At 41.5% G+C, this 23,380-nt stretch overlaps 1 protein-coding gene across 1 annotated transcript in view; it reads left to right on the forward strand.

Annotated features, from left to right (window-relative positions):
* Window positions 1-269: 269 nt before the first annotated feature.
* Window positions 270-23,380, forward strand: part of FAM171A1 (family with sequence similarity 171 member A1) — an 87,478-nt gene continuing 64,367 nt past the window's right edge. The window contains exons 1-2 of the mRNA XM_071428921.1: window positions 270-416; window positions 926-1,071. Coding sequence (XP_071285022.1) covers window positions 978-1,071 — 94 coding nt within the window. The 5' untranslated portion in view covers window positions 270-416; window positions 926-977. The remainder of the gene's footprint in view (window positions 417-925; window positions 1,072-23,380) is intronic.

The raw sequence follows: 23,380 nt of genomic DNA on the forward strand, positions 1-23,380 counted from the left end.
CTTCACTGCCACCACGATTTCCAACCCAGAGTTCACCGTTCCTGTACAGTTTGCTATAGCATTTTAAAAAACTATTTTGTGTTAAAACCAGTAGATGGGTGCATTTGCTGTTGCTTTGCGGTTGGTTGGTTCGTTTTGGTTTTGAAATTCGCTTTATATAGTCCAGCAGCGGCGGGGTCCGGTCGGAGGTCACGCGTGGCAGCGGGGCCGCGGGGGACCCTGCGACCCGCCACGTCCCAGCCGTGCGGAGAGCAGGTCACGGCACCCGCCTTCCCCTCGTCCCTCCCGCTCGCTGCGGCGGGAGGCAAGCGGGGCCGGCACGGCTGGGGAGGCCATTTTGCAGCCGTTCAGGAAGGGAGAGCGGGCGGCGGGCGCGGCCGGGCAGGACCCGGTCCCCCGCGGCAGGTGAGCGGCAGGTGAGCGCGGCAGGTGAGCGCGGCTGCGGCGGGCGCAACCCGGCCCGGCTGCCCCGGGGGACACGCGGCTGCCCCGGGCGGGCCGGGGGCGGCGCCGGCGCTGCCGAGGAGCCCCGCGGCGGGGCAGGGCAGGGCGCGGGCGGCAGGGGGCGCTGCGCCGCCGGGCGCGGGCAGGGCAGGGGGTGCCGCCAAGGGTTAAGGGGCGGGCGGGGAGCCCGGGCCGCTCCGGCGGGGAGAGCGGGGGGATGGATAAACTGGAGCGGAATTAAAGAATAAACCCGAGCGGACAGGCAGCGGGGCCGCGAAGCTCTCCCGCCTCCCCTTCCTTCCCGCTCGCCTGCGCCGCCCGCCCGCCTGGGGGGACAGCGCGGGACGCGGAGCCGGGGCGCAGCGGCGGGACGACAATGCAGCAGGCGGAGAAAGCAGGAGGGGCAGCGCACGGCAACATGGAGGGAGGCGCGGAGCGGGCCAGCCCCTGATGCGGCTCTTTCTCCTCCTCCTCCGGGCAGCGGCTCCGGCGGCGATTCTCTCCCTGGCGGCGGCTGGCGGCGGCGGGTGGAAATGAGCAGGTCGGCGGCGCTTCTCCTCTGCCTGCTGGGCTGCAACGTGTGGAAGGCGGTGACCAAAACCTTAGGGGCGCCCGAGGCGGCTCAAGGTCGGTGCGGATGGGCGACGGGACTGGCCCGCTTTGTGCGGCGGTCCCCGGGGCGGCGGGGGCTGCATTGTGCGGGGGGCCGGACCGAGGGTACGGCGGGGAAGCGGGTCGGTGATGCGAGACCTCTCCTGGCTTCCGCCGGCCGCCGCAGACCCCGCAGCCCGGAGAAGCGGAGACAGCCCCGCGGCTGGGGAGCTTTTGTTACTGGCAGGGGCAGGGGCTGCGCTGGCCTCATTGTGCTGCCCCCTCCGTTCCTCCCTCCGTCCCTCGGCGCCGCCGGAGCTGTTGCATTGCGTCCTTTTCCCCCGATCTCCCGTCTCCTCACCGTGCCCGCTGCAGGGCCCGACGCGGCGGCGAGAGGCGGGTGGGGGGCACCGGCGGCCGCAGGCCGTGCGGGGCGGCCGGGCTGGGGTTCGCCCCCCGGGCTGACGGCGCGGCTCGGCCGCGGCCCCGGGACGTTTCCGGGCCTCCGCCGGGCCTTTTGTTCGGCGCGGTGGCTCCCGCCGGCCGGGCGGGGTCTGTCACCGCTGCCCCTGGGCAGCCGGGCAGAGTCGCTCCCCGGCCGGGCAGGGTCGTCCTCCGCCTTCGCCCGGTGGGCGCAGAAGCCGCAGCGAGGCAGTGCCCGAGCGCCCAGGGGCACAGCAGCTCCTGATGCTCCTGTGCCGGACTGCGGCTCCTGCCCTGGGCTGCACAAGTCTGATCTTCACCTGTGCCGTGGTGTGGCAGCCCCTCGGCCGGCCAGGTGCACCTGCCCTCCAGCCCTGCCCCTGAGGAATCTCGGTGAGGGGGGAAACACCGCTGTGCCCTCCTCGCCCTTGGCCTTGGGTTCAGTGACAGGAGGGCAGCCCCTCCGTTGGGCTCCAACAGGGATCCTGCGGTGACATCGTGCCTGCCGGGATCACGGGCATGTCAGGATGCATAAAACTTGTGTACATAGGGGTACAAGACATGTTAGAAGGAAATGCATCCTCCCCTGTGGTCAGCGTTGGCCTTGTGGTATGTATTGTCAAATGGGTAAATGTGTCATCTGGGACGAGCGATCATACACCGGCTGAGCCTTCGTGGCAGCGGGCTGGCAGCATCCTTCCTGCTGCGCTGGGTGGATGTGCACCATGTGAAGGGTGTGCTTATGTCCTCTTTCCTCAGAGCTTTCCTTATCTCACACAGGTTGTAACAATCAGTAAGTGGTGCCTGCTGCAAGAAATAAAACATTGAAAGTAACCTTTTTGATTTCCTTCTTTCATGATTCGATTTAGGTACCCTGAGTAGAATCTGGGTGGGCATGTGTTCACACACAGAGTAGTCAAAAGGCAAAGGTGTCTTGTAGGAAAACCTACCATGCCAGGCAATCTGACATCATATGTAATACCAGTTTCTGCCTTTTTTAAAGGACAAAAAAAAAAATAGCTGTTGTGGGATAAGAACCACTAATTAAACCTCAAAGGCCACTAAAATTGGGATATACTGAATTTATTGATAAGCGTGTCTAAAAACCAGAGTTGTGTGTGGCCCACGAAGCCAGCAGTTCAAATACCAAGGTAATATCAAAATCGACTATATTTTTTGTATCATATGGAAAATCTCCTTCATGTAATCAGAGTGGTGAGGTATTGGCAGAATTAGTGACTTTCAACTGTCTGGCTGATCTTGTCTTCTATTGTCAAGCCCAATTCAGATGGCATGGAAAGGCTTGTCTGTAGCTGCTACATCTACATCAAGACTGATGGCTGATTATTTTAGTAATAACAGCTATGTCAGTGAGTTGAGAATATCTTTATCGAAATAGAAATGTCTAATTTTGTCTTCCATGTAAGAACATCTGAGTTTTTCATAATATCACTTTCCAAAGCCTAATTAGAAGCCCAGTCTTTATTCTTTGGACATGTACATTGGTACAAGGGGATATGTAGAGCTGATCTCATATCAAAGTGTATTCTGCTTCCTAATAGCACCTCATTACTATGAATCTTTTTTTGAAAGTTTACGTGATACCAGCTTGTAGCCTTGAATAACTTAGCGAACATCAGGTGTGATGATGTTCTGGGGAAAAGAGTTTTAGTACTAGGTACATTCCCAGTTTACACACAGCACAGTAAGTGCTAAATGGTTGTAAAATCTAAACTAGCTGGTTTTCCCTCTTGCCCTTTTAGTACCATGGTCACAGTTGTGGGTACAAGTAAAGGGCCGTTGCCGAAGTTCAGGGATGTTTGCACATGACCGTCTTTTCCTTTGTGGCTGAATGGACTTGTTAAAAACCTAGTGATTGAAATAAAGGTAGAGGTTAGAAAGCCATTAGGGAATAACTGCTTCAGCTGCAGTACTTGTTGTTGGACAGGTTACATGAGACTAGGGTGGAGAGCCCTCCTCGTGGTGGGACAGATCAAAGGAGACTTGGTTAAGATGTTCCACTTCTGTGTTAACAATCCAAATAAATAGGTCTTGGATTTGGAGCTTTTAAAAGGTGGGATTTGTAGTCAGTGTTCTGATTAGGAAAGGATGAGGAGGGATGCTCTGCATCAAGCATTTCTCTCCTTTATTGGTCTCAGACATATGTTCAGACAGTCCCAGCTTCAAATTCTCCCCAGCCAGACTGATTACGTAATTTGTGAATATGGAAGTACTGGTTATTAAGCTCTGCACTTAGCACTGTATTTAGAAAATTGAATGACTTTTTAATGCAGATCTCTTGTGGCCTCCTCTGAAGGTCACAGAGGTACCCTCAAAGTCTCAGTAATGTACTTGCTTTAATAGGGTAAAATTCTCACAGATGAGTTTGCTTTTGTCTCTGTTGGTGCTTGGAACCCCAGCAGTGAGGGTGTTAGATGTCCATGCAGGTACTCTTTAGAACCTTTACCTCTGTAACTTCTCTCAAGTGTGTAAAACCTGAGAGGTATTTCAGATGAGGACTAAATTATGGTTTTGTGGAGCTTTTGTTTGGTTTAGGTTTTGTTTGGATTTTTTAATTGTTCTGGTAATAACAGGTATTCCAGAACTTCAGTTTCTTTTAGTGCTGAAATGAATGTGTGCAAATATTAAAACAAACAGATAAGCCCCCAAACTAATCCTTAAGCTGAATTCCTGTTGGCACTGGTGATTTGTTTGGTGAATACACAAAATATATGGTGCATGCTTTTTCACATGAATAGGTCTTGTATAAAAACTAACAACAGACCTCTGGCAAATAGGAATTTTAGAGTTATGTAAAGATGTAACATTAAACCAGGGAGAATGTAGGCATAATCAGTGTAATTTGGGAAGGGATTAAATTTCTTTATTGCCTGTAAACTTTGCTTCTCAGTAGAAGATGAGGATCATTTATTTGTAGCTGCTAGGGAGGTCTTTTTAGAGAAATCCTAGAATATTCTTAGTGCAGAAATCTGGCATTATATTTTTCTACTGCGGTGTGTATTAGTTTTAACTCATATTTCTTGGAAGTTGTCTTCTTATTTTATTAGTTTTTCAAAATTAAGAAGTTATGAATAATAAAATAACATTTGAGTAACAAATAGCACCCAATTCAAATACTGGCCTACCTGTAGATGAATATGCTCACGATATCTCATCTTCACAATCCCAGAATGAGATTAGGTAGATAATTATTTTCCAGTATGATGGTGAATTAAAATTCAGATGTTGCTGCTTAGTCAGAATCTGCAGTGTTTTTCCCCTCTGTGTACATGGAGGACAGGAGGGTTGATGCTTGAGTGCTGCTGTTTGGAATTGTCTTCCTGCAAGCTGCCATTCCATTACTTCATGGAAGATAACTTCACAGCCATTTCAGCTGGATATTCTGCAAAGGCTGCTTTTCTGGACAGCAATAACAGAATAGCAGTCCATAACAGCAGTAACAGCAATAACAGCAATAACAGTCTCAGCTCTGAGAATCTGAGAAGATCCTCCACTTCTGGGCTGGGCTTTTTTTCTTTATTTTTAAAGTGGTTATCCCATGCTTGCAGTTCTAACAATGATGCTAAAGTTTAGATGATGCAGAAATAGTTTTTATAGTCTTCCTCTCTTTCCTCTTGCACTGCCATACTGTCTCTTGTCATTCAGCTGCAAATTACTAATGACCATCAAATCCAAAGGTTTATTTCATTGAGACCCAAATAGACTCCTCAGAGTAGAAGCTAAATTGCTCTAAAGCAGTAAAAAAGACGTTGCTTTATTTTAGTGGAGGAGCCAATTGCTTACTCAGTACTAGACAGTGTTGTAAAACGTTAATGAAGATGAGGGGATTGATTTTAGCAAAATTATTATATATATATATGTATATATATATATATATGTGTATATATATATAAACTATCAGATGCAGATGCAGGTAAGCACTGGGTTCTGGTTGGGTTTTTTTCATGTTTGTCTTGAACAACTAATGCCTGCGAATGCCTAGTAACTGATTCCCTCAGTCAGATGAACAAGTTACCTAGGTGATCTGAGGGTTTAAAACTGCAGTCTTTTTCTCCTGAGCATTTGTGTTCACCCTTTTGTCTTGTAATACCTTGCACTAAGTGATTCGAGGTACCTTTAATAATGCGTGTATGCACTTGTGAAGTGACAAATTCATATGCTGGCTTTCCCTGCGGGCCCACTTGTGTCTTTTTTGCCCACTTGTGTCTTGAGATAGTGTTAATTGCCATGTGTTTCTCCCTCTCTTTATTTTTTTGCCTTTTTTTTAACACCACACTGATGCCTTTTCCTGCTTGAGACTAAAACTGGGTTCATGAAGCTTTGACGGATGGCTGTGTCAACTTTTGGCTAAGTGAATGGTTTCAAATAAAGGTTTCTGGTAACAATGAAATGCAATTTTATGATTTTTAATTGTAATGGTTAACAGAAGCTTGGCTGTATGTATCTGTGTGCTAGGGAGGAAGAAGTATTGTGCATTTAGATTTTTTTTTAAATATCAGAAATCTCCGGTGGTTTTGGTAAATGGAGGCATAGAAATGTCACTCCACTTTCTGTTATTACTTCAGATTACTTCTGTTATTACTGTTATTAAACTTCAGATTAGTTTTTTCTCTTGTCTTCTGTGGGCAAAGGCAGGCTTGGCACAGGAAGAAAACCAAGAAGAAAGTGCATGTCAAGGAAATGCAATGCTTTGGTCATGTCACTATAGGAATGTGCTGTACCTGGCAGGTTGGAGGTTGAGCTTAAATAGCGTTTCTTAACAGCCCTGCTTGAAGTCTCACCATTGAATAGCAGTGTGGCTGGGAGTGATGCTTCTATTCCACATCTCAAATGCCAGTACATTTGAGTACAGTTGTTGTGAACCTCAAGCTTATAATGCAGGGAGTGTTCTTCTTCCAGTCAGCCAAAGGCAAACTAAGTAATCTCTCAGAAATACATGCAACTTGAAATCAAAACAATGCACTTTCAGTATTTCTGTTGGCTTATACATTCATTACCTTATGCAAGCTGCATTTTTTGTAAGATCAATTCTCCTTTGCTCCAGTATATATATCTGTTCTGCCTTTAAATACGAAGAAAGGCAACTTCTGAGAGAACTGTGGCGTTGGCATTCTGCTTCTCCCACAGGTCCCAATGGTTTTACCATACGCGTGCCAGGGAGGGAAAAAAGGGAGGCAAGAAGTCTGTGTAAATGGTTATATTTACTAGAAAAAAATCAGTGTAATCATACTAATATAATACATGTTAATAATGTAGGAAGTGCCAGATAGAACTGAGTGCTTTTTCTTTCCCTTCAGAAATTCCAGAAACATTATTCTGAAGGCTGGTTTACATTAAGCTTTCAGTTAATGTAATATCTGGCTTGCTGTGCATGGGTAATAAGCATTATACACATGCTTTTTACAAATACCATTTTTAGTTTTATTAGAAATTGGAAAATCTATATGTATTTTTTATACAGAGCCATAAGAATGTGAACATACTGTAACTTTTTGTTCCTTTTTCTAAATGCATTCAATCTTCCACTTTAAAATAGTAAGACAGAATCACAGTTGACATAATGGCATGTCTGAGTCCTTGAAAGGAGTATTTTTAAGTATGTTCCAACATAGAGCAGCATTTTAATTTCTGTAAAATGCTGATGTTTTGATTCAGATATACCCATGCCACTCTTCCTAGCTTGAAGAGCAACAGGTCCTGAGGAAAAACTGAAGGAAAAATTAATTTATGTACAGTATAGTCTCTAAATTTGACTCCCTGTTATTTAGGGATCATCACTAGCTACTTGGGGAATTGGGTATATTTAAACAGAGCTGCAGTGGGTATAAAAGTATGTTTTGAGTATATGCAGTTTATGCAGGCAGGGCACAAAAGTCCCTGGTAATCCAACACTGAAGCTATCTTTTAATTGTTCCTACTCTTGCTTTTTGCAGTTCTGTGAGCTGTCACTGCCTGTGCCATTCAGTGGCAGCATCCTAGGCAGTGAATTCCTGTCTTTGTTCATTATCTGTACCCCTAATTGGCAGGTGAAGCCTCCCTGTCACTGTGCGTGGGCACTGCACCAGGCAGACTGCTGCTGTCCTGGGTGCTTTCCAGATGGAGGCAAGAGCACATAGCAGGATGGAGGGCCTCACATTGGCCTTGCTGGAGCTGGAGTCACTTGTAGGAGCCACCCTCAGCCTCTCTGCCCTGAGGGCTCTCAGGAGACACAGTGGCAGCTGAAGTTAGCCAAGAGGAAATGGAGCATGGAGCGGAAGCCAAGGGGAAGGAAGTAGCAGCATCCTTTCAGCTTGGGGACAACAAAGAAGCTGAATCCAATGTGGTGCATAATGCTTCCAGTTAGTTGTAGCTGCAGGACTGCTGAGAGCTGCTGTACTATGTGGTAGGTATAATACAATAATAGTGTTTAGCAGTAAAGGGGAGCTCACCGTGACAGTCCGTGAATGCTGAGATAAACAGGAGGTAGAAGAAGATAATGTACTCCTGCTTTGTTGAAGAAAACAGAGCCCTTCTTCCTGCATTGATGAACAGAAGTGATAGTGGTATTGGGTTCTTCCTCTTCTTTCATCCCACCTTTGTGATTGTCATTATTGAAACATGGTGTCTTTCATCCTTTATAAGCAAAGGCATATACACAACAACAAGTATTTCTCAGGTGATTTTGTGAGACTTGCTAAGAAAACAGCACCAAATTAAGGTGAAAGCTGCATTTGTACTGCTGCTGCAAGGAAATTATTGTATCAGCAGTTTTGTCCGGCCCTCTTACTTTTCATCATACTGTGAAAAGTTGTGAAAAGTTAAGATCCAAATAGCTCATATTGCAGTCTGTACATATCAATTATTCCTCGTGTGAGGGATATGCAGTTTGCATCCAGGGTAGGAGGCATCTCGTCTGGCTTGGGTGTCTGCAGTCTCCATTGTAGTGAGTTGCCCACGGTCCTTTTACAGACAAGAAGATCTAATCTCAGCTAATGGAGCCAAGTGTCATTCCTGTCACCTGGAGTAAGCACATTTGGGTTGATGAGTATCCACTGTGTGAATCTTCACTGATGAGCATGGCAGCCTACACAACACTATTTGAATTCCCATTTAGTCAGACGAATCCTCCCTCACTGTTGCCTCCCTGTGTGATGCCCTCTGGCTTGGCCTTAAGCTATTGAATATATACAGTGTAATAAGCTGTGTGAAGGAACACAGTCTTGGATTACCTGGCTGGGTTATGTGCTTTTCAAGACTCAGAGAAGAGTTATTGTCTGTTTACATTTCTAAACCATTTGTCTTTGTAGCATTATGCTTATGAACCTAGGTGTTTCACTCCCAAGAGTAAATAAACAAAAAGAAAAGTTTAGAAACAAGTAAGGAGGCTTGTAGAGTTGTTTGGACTTGCCTATATGTTTTTGCCGTGTTTTTAATTAGCTTTGTATTCCCAGGGGTTGATTTATTCTGAATTAAATTGCATCGTTACTCTCATCTTTGTTTTCTCACACTGGCATTTGTGTAGCAATGTGGTAAACCAGATCAAGGAAGTTATCCAACTGAAAACTCCTGTATGCAGCAGCTCAGTCTTCACCTAGATCATTTCCCTGACTGGATTCATCAGAAATTACAGAAATGTTCTTGCTGGTGCAGCAGAAAGGGCTGGGAGGAGCTGGTAAGGGAAAACAAGAACTTCATGGCAGCAGTGCCACTTGATGCAGGATTACATTTTTTTGTAGAGCTAAAGTATTAGATGTAAGACACAGCATTTAGAAAGGTAACTTTTAAAAGTTCCTACGTAAAGGAAACTGCTCTTGTCTGGAAATATGATACGTTCCCTTGGCTCAAAGTAAAAGCATAAAGAATTTTTTGAAAAACCAATTTGCTTACAGTGGGAAAAAACCTGCATTATACAGTTAATACTGGCAGACCTGGACCTGGGTGCTGGCAGGTGATTTGAGGCACTTTCAGTTGGAACTGTCTCTTGTCAGAACAGGTTTTTGTCCCTGCCCAGGATTTCCAGTTTGTGCCTTGCATTGAAGTTTAAAGAGATTTCCATCCACAGTTTCAGCTTAAGTGTCCTGTGACATGTACTGTGAGGACTCAAGTGCTCACAAGTGTTTCTCCCAGTTGTAGGGCAACAGGTGAGTTAGTACCTGAGTCATCTTTTCTCTGATGTTCTAAATGGCTTGAGAGGAAATGATATATTTTAGTTCATGTGAATGCTAAAGAAACATGGAGGCAGTACTGGCACTTACCATAGTCTTCTGGTAGAGTAAGTTTTGCCAGCAAGTTGTCAGCACAGGATTTGATGTGATTGGTGCATGATGCCTGGTAGTGAGTGTCTGGTCACTCCTCTCTGATCTGTCTGGCAGCCAGAGTGATTCCCACCTTCCTTCAGCTGATTGCTTTACTTTCCTTTGCTACTGACTTTTGCATTGATGTCTCCGAGATTAGAGTGTCAGCTGAGAGATAAGAACTTTTAACTCTTTATCCTACCCTTCCTCCTTCTGTCCCTGTGTTAGCCCTCTCCTATCTTGAAAGGCTTGGTTTGTTTTTGCTGATGACAGGCAGGAAAGTGTGCTAGGGAGTGTTCATGGCCTTTTCTTGTTTCTGTTTGAATTGGGTAAGCATTGCTAGGGAAATAAATGTATCCAGGAGCTCTGGAGACAGGACTGATGGTTTGCAGGGGGTGAAGTGGGCAAGGGCAGGAACACACCTCCGGGCAGGAGGGGATAAACTGGTCCGAGCCTTGCGTTGTGTTTGCAGAAGGGGATCCAGCAGCTCAAGTGGGAGCTTTCTGTACTTCTCTGTGCATTGAGGTCCCCACAAGCTTTGAAACTGCTGTGTAGTATGCTGACCTGGACAAATATTACAGCAGTTAAAAAGGCTACTTGGGATAATAACATTGACAGACACAGTGAAGCACAACGATATTCTTGCTCTTTTATCTTTATTGCTATTACCCAGAATATTCTTGCAGTATTCACATCTTATTTCAGCATTTGAAACCCTGGCAAGTAGCTTAAGCTTGGGACAGTCTCTAGGTTCATGATGTATGATTTACAGGACCCAGGAACACATGTTTGAAAGGAGAGCTGTATTTTCGTTGTTTTGTGGTGAACCTGTGTGTGGGTATTGTTACATTTTCCCTACCTTAAAAATCTTAATTTGAAGACACTAATTTTCTTCAAAAGTTAACTGTCCTGTAAGAACAAAGGAATTTTTATTTCATTGTTTAGTATACTACTAGTTAAAACTTTTTAGAGAGAGCTGTGTCATTAAACTTAGTCAATGTAAATATTGTTGTTAGCATGTTACATGAAAATTAAATATACAGTTGCTTCAAGCAGCTTGAATCATTAGACTTAAAATGGGATGAATTTCAAGTTTGCTTATTGCTGTAAGCTATAACTGCAGTGGTCTTTAGAATATTAAATTAGTGAAAGTATTTAAAAATCAGTTGTTGAAGGAAGAGAATCTGCCATACTAAAGTTCTTGTTGAAAACCATTAGTTTTTGCAGACATTTGATAAGGCCATCCTTCTTAAGGTCAGATATAAATACATACCTGCTCTATGAAGCTTTACCTCAGCAAAAACTACTTGCCATTCTTTAGCCATGTTCAGAATCTTGGTGAAGATGTTGTTTTAATTAGTAATTTTACCTGTATGTAATCTCTCAGTGCATCTTTGAGGGGTTGCTTCATTTGTTTGAGGTTTTTTTAAAGCATGGTTTACTATTGCTGCATGAAGAGCTGAGTGAGCTCTCTTAACAGATGTTGTCATTAGAGAGGGGGTCAGAGTAGTGTCATGTCTCAAGACTTTCTGTGCACAGAAAAAGAGCCTTGAGTTTTGAGGGGTGAGTGGCTAGGCAAACAGAATAGAGGAGTTTTTTGTGGTGGACTCCTAGAAAGGTAATGGTTATTCCCATGTGCAAGTTAATGCATGCTTTAAAGTGTACTTTCAAGTGGTGAAAAAATTTTAAAAAAATGCATATAAGCTCTCAAGACATAACTCGTTAATAAGTGAAAGACTGAAAGTTCCTTCAGAGTGGTAGAGAATCTTTGCTTACCATAGATGATTGCACATAAACAAAGATGCTTTTTAATATGTGATGCATTTGAGGATCAAGTCTTGCATTAGTTAGCTGCTTGGGGTAATAAAATGTCATCTTCCCTTACCCCTAGCCTGATTGCATGGGGGAAAATATTAAAGCTTAAATTCTTCTGGCCAAGCTCTCTCATGTACTCTGTGTGCCTGTGGTGATACTAGCATTTCCAAGGGGGAATATATTGGATGGGAGGAAAAGTAAATGCATGGCATTGTTTCCTTACCATGATGCTGACATGGGGCAGAAAATCTCATGGCCTCACTGTAACTTCATGCCATTCTGTCTAATGCTGTACAGGTTAACAGCTAGTAAGAATATTCTCAAACCAGTCCATCCTGGCAGAGCCGTGGTGCATCATGGGGCTGGCTATAAACAAATGGTATCTGACATTATTGGGCTACAGATCATTGCTTACTTTCTGGTGTGTCTTTGTGGAGATAGTAAAATGCAGCCTTCATTACCCCAAATGTTAAAATTCAGAAGAGCTTTTAACAGCCCAAAGGCTTTGAAGGGGATGGGTATGTTTGCCAAAAAGAACAGCACTTTCTCTTGCTGAGTTTAATCTTTTAAGTTATTCTTACAGCTTCTTGAGTGTATAATAAAAGTGATAAAAGATCAAATTAATAAAAGTATGTATCTTCCTTGGAAAAGAAAGGCTTCTTGCTTGTTCTCTAGTCACAGGATGAGGAAGGTATGTCTGTTGTGCATAAAATAAGGTCAGGAGTAAAGAGAAAGTGCAGTGACCATGACAATACACTGCCTAGGTCAGGGCTGGGAAGTAAATCAAGCTCACACAAGAGTTCGTTCTTAATTCATGCCATTTTTACTTCAGTGGTTAGGGAACTTGTAATGAGTTTTGTGATACTTAGTAATGAAGCTTCTGCTTGAACCCTTCTGAAATAATGTTCAGATTTATTCCTCCTCTTCTTGCAGTTCCATGCTTTTCCTTGTCACACTTGCATGAGTGTAAAGGGTAAAGCCAGAGAGCTGCCTGGCAGTGGGCAGCACAGTGGTGTGTCAGCAGTCTGGACTTGTTTTCAGCCTTCTGGGAAGGCAGAGAGCCCCTACCTGTTATACTGATGTTTAATTCTGAGGGGTTTTTTAATGTACACAGCAGCTTGTCCCCAAAATGAATGGCAAGCTTTTTTTCTGAATATGTGTATGTAAAGAAACTAAGAATATTTTAAAAAAGGGGGCAAAATAAAAAGCATAAAGGTGGTAGAAGGCATGAAAATTCCTAAATAGGAAATGAAGTTTGAATTCCAGCTACAATTACTAAGATCCTGCTTCCTTTTTTTCTTGCACTTTGCTTCACCTTCCCTTTCCTTCTGAGCCGAGCTTAATTTTTAACTTTATTTCATTTTGACAGAAGATAACCTACATTTTAAAACATAGTCTTGTAAACAAATGTGTATTTCAAACATACTCACAAAACTTGACATTGCAGATAACATCAGAAATCTCATTTCATGCTCTGAATCAGCAGGAGGATAAAACACCTCAAGTTCAAGGTGCTTTTAAAAAGTCAGTACTTGTCTGTAGTTACAACACAGAAAATACCATAGGAAGCAAATATTTTAATTCAGAGAGTGACACAACACTGATAAATGTTTGATTTCAGGAATTTTGCTGATAACCAATTACATTTTTCAATCTTCTCCATGCTTACAGTATAATATTAATATTTTTGCTACTTTACACCCAAACTGATGACTTTTGATTTTTGTGAAGTAACTCTGTATTCAGAGGACCTCACAGGTGGACTTCAATTGAGGGCAAAAAAAAAAAAACTATGTGTTTTATACCACCTTAAAAAGAAAAGAGGAAAAAGAAAAGAACTTAATTGTACATCCATTGATCCCTTTCCTTGTCATGAATTATTCACATATTAGTGTAATTGATTTTGTTTGGGGGGTTTTTAAGCCTTGTAAAGAGTAAAACAAATATGAGCATAATAACTAGGTATTATAGCAATACTTATTATCTTCACACCTTCGTTTATCTCAGTTTGTATTATTTACCAGGTTTCTGAGACAAAAATTGTGAGTCAGTAGGATTAGTTTTTTGAGTGACTCTTGAGAAACTCTGTATTTGTTTGTTGGAATCCTGTCTTCTTACTTGTGCTAAGAAACTGGGCTGGCTGCAGTTGGTGGAGACCTCAGCATTCATGCACACATGTGCAGATGTGCACATATGCTTGTCTTGTAAGGCCATATGGTATGAATCAGAGCTTACCTCACAGTAGTAAAACTGTAATGCATTTTCCACCATTTTCAGTTATGTGTTCATGGCATGATACTCTGTACTTTGAACAACTTACAGAGATTGTCCTTTGTGAACGGTCATTATTCTGTGAAATTAATGTGTTCTCCAGGATACTTAGCTTCAATTTTGTCCTTGGATTGCTGTGGATATTTCAATAACACCAGAAGTTGTGTCTTCTTTTCTGCTCACTGGCTTTGTTCAAAGCAGTGTTGGCTTGCAAATGCTTACAGATGTGTTTGTTCCTTCTTGTTCATGGCAGGTAGATTTGCAGCAAACCCTTGGCAGCAGATAGAAAGCATGTGAACTAATTGAGTGTATGAGTATGTGTACTCCCTTGTTTGGGATTTTTAAACAATCTGAGACCTCTAGTTAAACATTTCTGGCTCCTGGTTGGTTTTTTTTTTTTTCTGCCATTTTCATGGTATCTCATACTATTATTGGGAGTTCTTAGAAATTTGCAACTTTATCAGAAAAACTGAATTTTAGTATTAGACCTTTATATCTTTTATGTAAAACTATAGCACTTAGAATTTTTTCTCTCATTCTAGTAGCTCAAGACAATTCAGCCTTTAGCTTGTGATAGTGCCTTTGATACTATTAAAAATAATCCTTTTTAGACACACAAATGCACTTAGCATTAAAATAGAGAACTGACCTACTGTTTATATTTTTATCTGTATTAAGATCATTAGAGTGGTTAAGATACCCTAAATATTGACCAGATGCTCAATCAGATGTCTTACTCTGTAAATGACATCACTGAAAATCAGTACTAGTAGATTTTTCTCTTTGGTAGTCCTAGTAGGTTCCTGGGTTCTAACTGTTACTATATACTTGTTTGTAACTGATATGCAGTCATTTTTCTCTCTCAGAAACATAAAACAACAGAAAACATTATACATGTTTAAGTAACATGATGTATCTTGTGCAGTGATTTTTCTTTTCATGGTCTGTAAGCACTCCAGGCCATCCCTTTAGAATATGTCTGGTAGCTGAATCTTCTGCCATACTTGTAATTTTTGACAGCAGGACTTCAATTGCTAGCAGTTCTGGTGTAGATAATCACCTTGGGGAGTGGCCAGTAATGTCTTCACATAGTCATGATGACCTTGACTTTCAGAGGAGATGAGCATATGTCATCCTCAGTGTGCTGCTGTGTTGTCTTGGAGCAAGGAACATGCTCAGGCCAAAGTATGAAGGAGATGAATAGTTCATCAGGGAGTTTTGCTAAGAGTTGCCTAGTTATTTCCTGATTCTTTTTTTCTGGAGGCTGTCCAGACACATCCTTGTGTCGATTCTGGAGACATTTTATGCGTTGTCAGGTTCACTTGAACTTGCCTCTGACCTGTGTTTCCAACGGGAAACCGTTGCTGTGCATTGCAGAATTTCTCTTACCTGGCTGTTTATTTGAAGAATCATAGAAGCATTTAGAAAAGACCTTTAAGATAACGCAGTACAACAGTCCATCACTAAACCATGTCCCTAAATGTCACATCTACATTTCATAAAGGACTTAGTCATGTTCCTTCTAATAACTGTAAGTCCCTGACAACTTGGCAGTGTTTCAACTTGTTGTTCAGTTGCTTGAAATACAATGCATTTTAGCTTCTGAAGGATTCTAATCCATGTGTCTGGTTCCTTTCCCAGATTCTTAATCCTCATCAGAAGAGATTGAGAAGGATTTGGTTGCTCAGTACTTCCTGATGCTCATTGTGAGAGATGCTCAGTGTTTAGATGGAATGAGGGATTTTGCTGGCCTTCAATACCACAGAGGGATGTGCAGAATGAGGTGGTAGTGAGCACTGTGTTTCTTTGTTGCTCATACTTGAGGGAAGCTTGGTTATCTTGACAGCCATGGCAGTATCTGATGGCTGCCAACTGCTGTGGTGTTGGCCAGTCCTCAGTGTTCTTGACATGTTGCATCCAGACTTAGGTGGTCTGTTGTGGTGGCTTTCTGTCAACTGAGGATCATAAACTGCAAATTCTTCAGTGTGGGCTGCTATGGCTGAATGTAGAGCAGTGAGCAGGCTGTGCTGCTGTCCTTCACCCTCATCCACACCCCACTGCTGCTGCTTTTTGGGAAAAGCATCCAGATTGTATGGCTCTGTGCAATAAATAAAATGAAAGGATGATTCTTGTGAACATTTTGTGAACTCACTGGGGAAAATGAAAAAACATTCATCTTACTGGCTCCTGTTCAGAAGAATGGTGGCTGCTGTGCAGTTGTTTTTGCCTTGCTGTGTGAGCTTGAAACAGATGTCTCATTGTTTTGCTCTCAGTACTTGGAGATGCTGGGCTTTCCCTGCTTACCACTGTTGTGACTCCTTGCTTGACTGTTAGATATCTGTAGATAGCAGTAGTGCATGAGGGCCCCAGCTTGTGACTGGGGTTCTGCTGGGCTGTAATATATCGAGGTGTTGTGGCTTCTAATGTTTTCCATTGCCAGGGAGCTAAACAGAAGTTCTGCTTTGTGACCCCTTCTAATGCTGTAAGCTGTGCAACAGAGAAAAGCAAGTAATGTAGAAACAGGAAACAAGTTCATCTGAAAATCAAAATAGTTGAAAGAGGTAAACACAATAGAAAACATGAAAGGTACTTACTGGTGTCTTACTGGCTTGGGCTGCTTGTTCTAAGTGAAGAAGGTGTCCCCCTTTATTTGCCAAAGGCTGGCATGCTCAGGAGTGCTTCAGAGCTGCTGTCCTGCAGTGCTGAGTATGAGCTGGAGGGTGGTTTGCTGTTTACTAGTTCATGTTGGCAACTTGGACTTAATGGAAGTGGATACTAGTAGAGGAAGTCAGCTTAGTGCAAGGTTATGAAATGATGGGGTAGCATTTTATCTATCTTTAAATGCTAACTTCTTTATTCACTTCTCACTAGATCTCTCTTTGAGAGAGGGTTTGTATTGCCCAGATATAGGGACTTGATGTAGTGACAGGATGTTTGTATGATGGAATAGCTTTTCTCAATAGGTGTGGAAAAGATGAGCTTATGGGAAAAAGGGCATTTGTTTGAAGAATTATAAACATAAGCATTCATTTTTCTTACTTGTGTTTATTTTCTTACTTATTCTAGGTATTCTGGTCAAAGACAGTATCTGATTGCTGTGTGGCACTTTCCCAGCAGGTCTTGCAATGCAGACTTTGTCTCTGAGCTAAATTTGCTGTGGCTGAGTTTTAGTGCCATATTTGGTCTTTACTTTCTGAGCACCTTTAACCAGAAACCAGTGTGTTGTGTTCTTGAATACTGCCTCAAACTGCTACTTTTTAATTACAGTACTCAAGGTTTTATGCTCATTTGTCCTTTTCACCAAGTAGTCATTGGCTCTGTCCTTGTCCCTTGTCCATCCATATCTTCTCCCTCTAAGAAATCATACTGCTCTCTTCAGCCTTACCCGTCACTTCTATATAGGTCATGTCTGATTCTACATATTCTCTTAATTTTGATTTCTCTGTCTGTCTGGTCTCAACCAGCTCCTGGCTACACCATAATTTATTACAAGTGACAGATTTGGAGGAGGAGGTCCTCTGCTGTATCATATCTCTGACTATTGTACTTACAGCAGATGATGGTGCTGTGACATTCCTCTGCTTGGGTGTTTTTTTAAAAAAGTTCCAATGTGGAGGAACTGACATGCTCTGCAAATTGTAAAACCCAAAGGAGTTTAAAATAGCAGCTGCCAAAAAGCTTTAACTCCTTCATTTCTTTCTTGCTTTATATTATGAATAAGGAATAAAGTTAGGGGCTTTTTTTTTAAATGAAAAAAAATTGACCTTACTGTCAACTGTTAAGAATCAAATGCTGACTTTTTATTGTCTGAATCTTTAAGTAATTAAAACATGATAGCAAGTATGTTAATCTAGTAAATGTCTTCTGGTCATGTTTTAAACCCAGCTTTAACAGACATGGATGTTTTAATAGAAAGATAGATATTTAATTCCAAGAAATATAGAGATCTTATGCCAGAATAAATGCAATTTGTGATTTCTGGTTATTTTTATTAATATTATTTTAGAATTGTTTCCTTGGGGGCCATTTGCAGACTTTGGAACATTTAATAACTTTTGCTAATAGTCTCGAGATTTTGTGTGTTACATAAACTTCAGATTTCCTTGCTAGTCATCTGTGTTTATTTGACTTTCTGAAAGCTGTTATAGGCACCAGCAATAGCCTGTATTTGATTCTTGGATTACTGATTTTTTTTATTTTTCAACTTTTTTTCCCCACTGCTTTGATCTCATAAGTCTACCTTGTCTGCTTTGCTTTCAGCCTGGAGCAGGATAATTGTTACCTGCTGAACATAGAAAGCAAATATTTGTGAGCTGAAAGTAAAGGGAAGCTGTCTCATTTCTCCTTTCTGGTGCACAGAATGACTGCATGTTGTTCTCAGAGTGAGTAGCTTGGTCTGCATGGTTGCAGTTGGTGCTTGTAGGTAGAACAGAAGTGGGGGCCAGGTGAAATTCCTTGGTATTATATTGTGGATCATGCCAAGTGGCCCATCTGCCCTGCCATCTATGGATGTAATGCTGCAGAAATTACAGGTGGTGTGTAAGATGTGCCCACAACTCGCTTTGTAGGGAAAGATAATGAAGTGCAGCAATATGTTAACTTCTGTGTTTGATTAAAAATGTCTGGAGTGCAGTTCTGAATATGAATCATGAACCCTATGAAAGTGTAGGAGTATGGTACTGGAACAGACTGGATTTTCATCTCTTTAGCAAGTACCTTGTAAGCATTTTTTGAATCTCACTGACCTCATCTTAAAACTGAGTTCTGCTTGACTTCACCATTATGAGTCAGAGGATGTTTCCAAGCATTTCACTGTTATTAGTAATATTGTGCAAATTTTTCAATACTTTTTATCTGCCAGAGCAGCTGAAATATTAAAGTCCATGAAATATGGTATTTTGCTGTCCTTTTATGCCATGTGCATAGACAAGGTTGTAACCCAACAGCTTGATCCATCTAGTTGAGTTCAGTGAAAGTTGCAGTTGCACAAATGCCCAGTTGAAGTAAAAAAAAGAAAAAGAGGTAAATTTAAAATTTACAAACTAAAGATTGGGTATATGAGGTCATTACCAACAGAGATGCTGAAAACACTTATCAGTACAGAACCACAAGTGTTCAGAAAAAAAACAAATTAATTTTTATTCAGGTGGTAAGGTAATTAGAACCTGATAATCCCTCATCTTTTCCTTCTGTAGTATTATCCAAATGAATGTAGCATGCATGTGGTCCTACTTCTTAGAACAATAATATTTTAGACCACCTTGGAAAATTGAAAAAGAGAGAAGCTTGCAGGCATGAAGATTTTATCCATTTCTCTGACAAAGTTGGTTTTTCAACTTGTACACACCTCAGTACAATTGCTCTGACTTTAATTTATTTAAGTTAATATTGAGATAAGTCGAAGGAAGGAAATAAGGATGGAAATGTCCATCAGACTGGGGAAAGGCATTGAAATAGTGTGGAGGTAGGATCACATAATGGTTGAGTTTAGAAGGTACCTCTAGTCCAATCTCCCTGCTTAGCCAGGGCCATCTAGAGCTGGTGGCCCAGGACTATTTCCAGACAGCTTTTGAGTATCTCCATGGATGGAGACTCCACAACCTCCCTGGGCAGCCTGTGCCAGCGCTCAGTCACCCTCACAGTGAAAAAGTGTTTCTTGATGTTCAGAGGGAACCTCCTTTATTTCAGTGGGTGCCCACTGCCTCTATTCTGTCACTGAGCACCACTGAAAATGCCTGACTCCATCATCTTTCCAGTGAAATGGGAAGTGAGGAAAAACTGTGACATTGCATGATTATGCCACATTTAAAGCTGTTTTTTCCGAGTTATACTTGGCTGGAAGGTGCTGCTACTGTTGAGACCAGAAAGAGTGGAAAGACTTCTGTGTTTGAGAGAATTGTCAGGTTTTTACTAATTATTTTTTCAGTAGAAGGATACCTGTCTGGGAAATCAAGCCTCTCATATTTCCTCAAAATTAATTCCATGCCACAGCCAAGAAGTACACAGTATGCCAGGTTATTTTGAGTAGAGTTGTATTGCTTTCATAGCATTTGTTGTTAAAATACAAACAGCAATGATTCCAGTGAACTGCCAGAAGTTTTGGATGTTTACCTTTGCCTGAGGCCTCAGGAACACTGATTTCACTCTATTCAGTACTCTGGCTGTGTAGAGTTTAATATATACTGAGCTGTGGTAGTGCCCTGCTTCTATGATTTTAGTGCCATATGTGTTGGCATCTATATTTTACTTGATAAGCAATTTTATAGCATATTGCTTGTACTGTTTCCTCCTTACATTTAAAATATAACCATATTTTCATTTCTGATCTAGCACAGTCAGCTTTGGATGTTGCAGCAGTTACTGCAAGATCCCCATTCCACAGGTGGGATAACTCCAGTTGGTTTTCACCAAAACCATTGAGCAGTGTTGGTGCATGGAGTCACTGCCTGGCTGCACACACAGGGATGAGGTGTGCTCACCTAACACTCTCCTTCAGCTGGAGGGGTAATAATACTCACAAGAGGGATGGTGCTGGGCAGCTTGAGCCTGAGCATCTTCATCGGCTGCTGCTCTTTGTGGTTACATTCATTCATGCACCTTTGGTATCTGTCGTGAGCAGCCCTTGTGGCAGCATTTGATCCCAGTCAAAAAGCAGTTTTACTCTTTTGCTTACCCAGAGGTGAGTGTTATTTACCTATGTAGAAAAAGTTGTCATAGCTAGCCTGAGCTCACAGCTTGGTGAAGCCATGTGGGACTGCTTTTATTGTCTTGTTATCAGTTTGTGCCACCTGGCACAGCTCCATTACATTCAATTTTTTCCTCTTTTCCCAGAAAGGAGGAAATAGACACTTCAGGCCCTGAATACTCATCTAAACATCACTGTGTGATGATTAGAGACAATAAATAAATTAGTAAGTGTTATGTTTTGTTTGTATCATGTCCATTCCTACCTAGCTTTTGAACTACATATGAACTTGCTCAACAATGCTTTTTTTTTTCCTTGTGGCATAATTAACTCAGTTTTTGTCCAGTATAGATTGCTGTGTTCTTTTTTTTTTTTTGAATTTCAGCTTTCTGGGACCTAACACTTCATCCTGGTACTTGTAAAACTCTTAACAAAGGGGAAAAAAAAAAGAGTGCCTAGGTAGGGCTTGGAGAAGATTTCTTGATGTTTCTTACTCAAGCTGGTTGTTTGAAGGCTGGACTCTGCCATCCCCAGGTTCATCTGTGTGACCTGCTGCCCTACCTTGCTTGAATTACATTTGTTGGGATTTGGTTTTTGTGTTTCTTCTTTCTGTCATTTTATGCTACTTTTGCTCTTTCTTTTTAAGAGGTGGGAACTGGCTGTTGCAAAGAACATTCAGGACTCTTTTAGATGTTTTCTACAAAGCTGAGATTTTGATGGATAGACTGTTGCAAAAGCTATTTTAGATCTTTTTTCTCTAACATGTCAACATTGCACATAAGCTCCTGTGAGTATTGAATAATAGTGTTGTTCCTCTTGTTCCTCTTCAGATTATGTCCCCAAACTTGTAGTAATAAGCTGTTAGTAGTGTTTTGTAAGGATCTCGCTTTACATTTGGCATTGTTAGAGTATTCTATGTGACCAAACACAGTAGCCTGTGAACAGATGCTGAATATTTGTATTAGTAGGTTTTCATTCACCTTTCTAATAATAACACTTATAAAGCTTTGATTTTTAGAAGAGTCTTTACAAAATGAAACAACTATATTACAGTATAAATTTGTCTATTTAGGGACCAATAATATTAATTTCTAAGTTAGAGGCTTACCAGCTCTTAGTTACAGAGGAAGAAACAGCTCAAAGAGTGTTGGTCAGTCACAGGTTATTTTATAAGACACTGAACAAACATAAACAGTGATTCTCTCTGCAGAAATAGAAAGGGCCTGTTTAAGGGAGGAATAGCACTCGGCAGTTTGGCCTTGAGAAAAGTATGCAGGTAAAAGAAGTAGCCATTGAGGAGTGGGGTTCTGGCAGGCAGCCAGTTGTGTGGGTGTGGAAGATAAGTAATTACCTCTTCTTAGACAGAACTTGAAAATCTTGACGTTTTATAATGCATGTTTCTTCTCATAACAGAGGCCTGGATTTGACTACCCACAAGATTCCTTTATGTTCTTTATTCTAATGTAAACACTCCTACTAAGAACAAGTGAGAAGAATAGAAGCACAAAAAAAAGGTAATAGTACAGTGAAGGTCCAGCGAAAATATTTTCCTTTTTTTTACTTTTTGCTTTTCAGTGGAATGCAACAAAAAACCCTGTTCTAAAAATGGCCTGAGGTGACTCAGTATTTAAATTATAAAGTAAAGTCAACACAAGGAGTGGAAAAAGTGACTCTCTAATTTTTTGAGATTTACAGTTTCTTTTGTACTTATATTGCAGTTAGGAATTGTATGTTAGTATTCCTTGATAATTTTTATACAAGTTACTATTTTCAAAGTAATTTTTTCCATTCTTGCTGCAAAAGAACTTGTACTCAATTGAAAGTAGTTACAGTTTTATTCTCAGTGCACATGGAAAGTAATTCATATTTTAGATGAGGAATTGAAAGGCAAAACATGTAACTGCATTTCAGACTGATGTGAATGACTGTTGAATATGGCAGAATTTGCTTTTTTTTTGTGGTGGATTTGGTTGTTGTTAAACACTAAATACAAAACCACCACTGGATAGCAAGAGTAACTGAAAAGCAAAGAAAACTTCTAAATGTAACTCCTAATTTTGGGAAGAGTTTAATGTCTGTTAAGTGCCTATTCTAGGATGACACAAAGATGTGACTACTGCACACCTTGCCTTTTGAGTTGATGGAGTGAAATGTATCTCATGGTGCCTACATTCTCCAGCAAATCTGCTTGCAAAACATTAATCTGTGGGTTTCTTCATGTGCTTATTTTATTGTGAAAAACTTGGGTGATAAAGCAGCATAAGTGGAAGCTTTAAAAAGACTATCCAAGTATTCTTAGCACTTGGATAAGAACAGAGAGATACTCTTCATTTAGAGAGCTAACTGATTCTTATTTGGCTATAGTGTGATGTTTTGACCAACAACTGAAATAATTGACAATTTTAGAAACATTAGAATTTTTTTTTTTTGTGCAAAATGTATAAAGTTTTAATGAATCTCAGCTCATTTAGTATACAAATGAAATTGCTGTAGAGAGGAAGTGGTCTGACTTGTTTCAAGAAGCTTGTAAAGCTGCCAGAATATGGTAATTTTTTCTTTGCCTTTCATAGGCCCAAAATGAGACCTTGGCACAGGTATTAACTTGGGTACATCATATTGTTGAGTTTCAACAGAAACCTTTAGATTTTGTCTGTGGCAAATCATGATCTTGGAAATAGCTAATGGCAATCTTTCTGTTCAGTATGTTATACATTGTCCTGGGAAATTCAATTCCCTCTGCGTGCTCCTTTGCCTTTATTTCATAACCATATTTAAAATATAATATATTATTTTACCTCAGTTTTTCTACCTGCTTCTTAGTGGGAATTGTACATTAGCATTTTGTGAGAATGTTTTG

This window comes from Agelaius tricolor, unplaced genomic scaffold (genome assembly GCF_023055355.1).
Source record: "Agelaius tricolor isolate 1412-34295 unplaced genomic scaffold, bAgeTri1.0.p SCAF_6, whole genome shotgun sequence".
Taxonomy (NCBI): domain Eukaryota; kingdom Metazoa; phylum Chordata; class Aves; order Passeriformes; family Icteridae; genus Agelaius; species Agelaius tricolor.